The sequence below is a fragment of the Malurus melanocephalus genome, unplaced genomic scaffold (genome assembly GCF_030028575.1).
Source record: "Malurus melanocephalus ecotype Western Australia unplaced genomic scaffold, MMel_1.1 scaffold_22, whole genome shotgun sequence".
Classification (NCBI taxonomy): Eukaryota; Metazoa; Chordata; class Aves; order Passeriformes; family Maluridae; genus Malurus; species Malurus melanocephalus.
Genome location: NW_026623254.1, coordinates 2,511,175 through 2,512,780, shown reverse-complemented (window position 1 = coordinate 2,512,780; position 1,606 = coordinate 2,511,175). Strand labels below are relative to the sequence as shown.

The 1,606-nt window shown below is 56.3% G+C and overlaps 1 protein-coding gene across 1 annotated transcript in view; it reads left to right on the top strand.

The window, feature by feature from the left end:
* Positions 1–331: 331 nt before the first annotated feature.
* Positions 332–1,606, top strand: part of CACNA1C (calcium voltage-gated channel subunit alpha1 C) — a 413,981-nt gene continuing 412,706 nt past the window's right edge. The window contains exon 1 of the mRNA XM_057390048.1: positions 332–847. Within this exon, the coding sequence (XP_057246031.1) occupies positions 799–847 (49 nt within the window). The 5' untranslated portion in view covers positions 332–798. The remainder of the gene's footprint in view (positions 848–1,606) is intronic.

The window sequence follows — 1,606 nt, the reverse complement described above, 5'->3', positions numbered from 1 at the left end:
TGCCCCGCCGCCCCTGCCCCTGCCCCGGGCCTCCGGCCCCGGCCCGGCCCCGCCGCCGCTCCCCTCGCTGTCCCCCCACTTCTCCAGGCAGCCGGCTCCAGCTCGCCTCCTTGACGTCATGTCTGTAGCGAGGCTTCAGCAGGCGCAGTGGAGGCAGGCAGCGTGTTAAACTTTCAGATCAAGTCCGGCGGCTCCCAACGCCGTGCGCGGAGAGCTGCGTGCAGCCGCCGCAGCTGGAACATCTGGAAGCATTCAGTGTGTCTGTCTGTTCGGCGAGAGGGAGAGAGCGGGGAGCGAGCGCGCTGAGGGAGGGGAGGGAGTAAGGGGCTGGGACTGTGCTCTCTTCCTCTGCAGAAACAGCTCCCTGCCAACACAACGCGCTCAGAATGGCTTTGAAGAGGAGGAGCAGCAGCGTTTGAACATCTCCCTTTTTTCCCCCTCTTCCTCCTGCTCTTACTCTTGTAGTTGGTGGATTTTAAAAAGACATTTAACCCTCAGAGGTTTGTCCTGGATGCTTTTGCTTTTTTCCTTCCCCCCCCTCCCTTCGTTTCCCCCCTTCCTGTTCTTTTTTATGGTTTAACAGCCAGAGGTGCTGTGCTAAATTCTTGGAAGGGGCCCGGATGTACTGAGGATGCATTGCAATTTCACTAAAGGAGGCAGTAGTGGAAAGGATCAGWTTTTGGTGTTTGATGCAATAATGGGAATCAGGTAATAATAAAAGGGGAAATTCTGCAGCTCCATTCTTCCTTCAATTTTACCAAGCCGATTCTCGGAGGGATTATTCTGGACTCGTTTTAAATGGTCAATGAAAACAAGAGGATGTACATTCCAGAAGAAAACCATCAAGGTAAGCCTGAGATTTACCTCCGAGGACCTAGCAACCATTCCTTACCCTGCCCTTTGTCCCTTATCTCTCGGTTCAGCCCAGCCGCTGCCACCGCTGCCACAGCCAGAGGCTGGCGGAGGGGCCGGGGCAGAGAACAGCCTTTGACACCGGGTTCCATTCGGAGCACACAGCTCCCCTCGGCCGGGCGTGCTGTAGGGAGACCCCCGCAGCCCCTCGGAGAACGGCTGCTTCTTAGGAAACCTCGGGCAAAGAAAAGTTGCTTTAAGTCACCGTCGTTGCCTTCCCAGGCGAAGGGGCTGCGCGCTGGGGCCGGGGGCTCAGGGAAGCCGCGGAGCAGCCGCTCCTCCGTGTCAGACGAGGATTAACTCGCAGGGCGGCCGGAATTAGGGGATCATTCCCAATTAACGTCGTCCCGGTCCTCCTAACCTCCATCTGGGTACGGCTTCCTAAGATACCGGGAGAGGAGCCCTTCCCTTCTCCTACGCTATTTCCAATCTCTCACACGAAAGGGGAGGGGAAGGGAGAATTATCTGTTTACACACATATGCACCATACGTGCGCCCATACTGAGAGAACGAGGGACACGGCGGGGGTGGGGGGTGCCTGTATTAAAATTTRAGTTGGGTTTTACTTGGGGCAGTGATTTGTCGCCGAACTACTCTCAGGATCGCCTGCATCATGGATACCAACCCGTGCTGTTGCTCCTCGGCATCAGCAAATGTCCCCCGCTATTCCCTGTAGTAAAACTTTGTTTGTCCA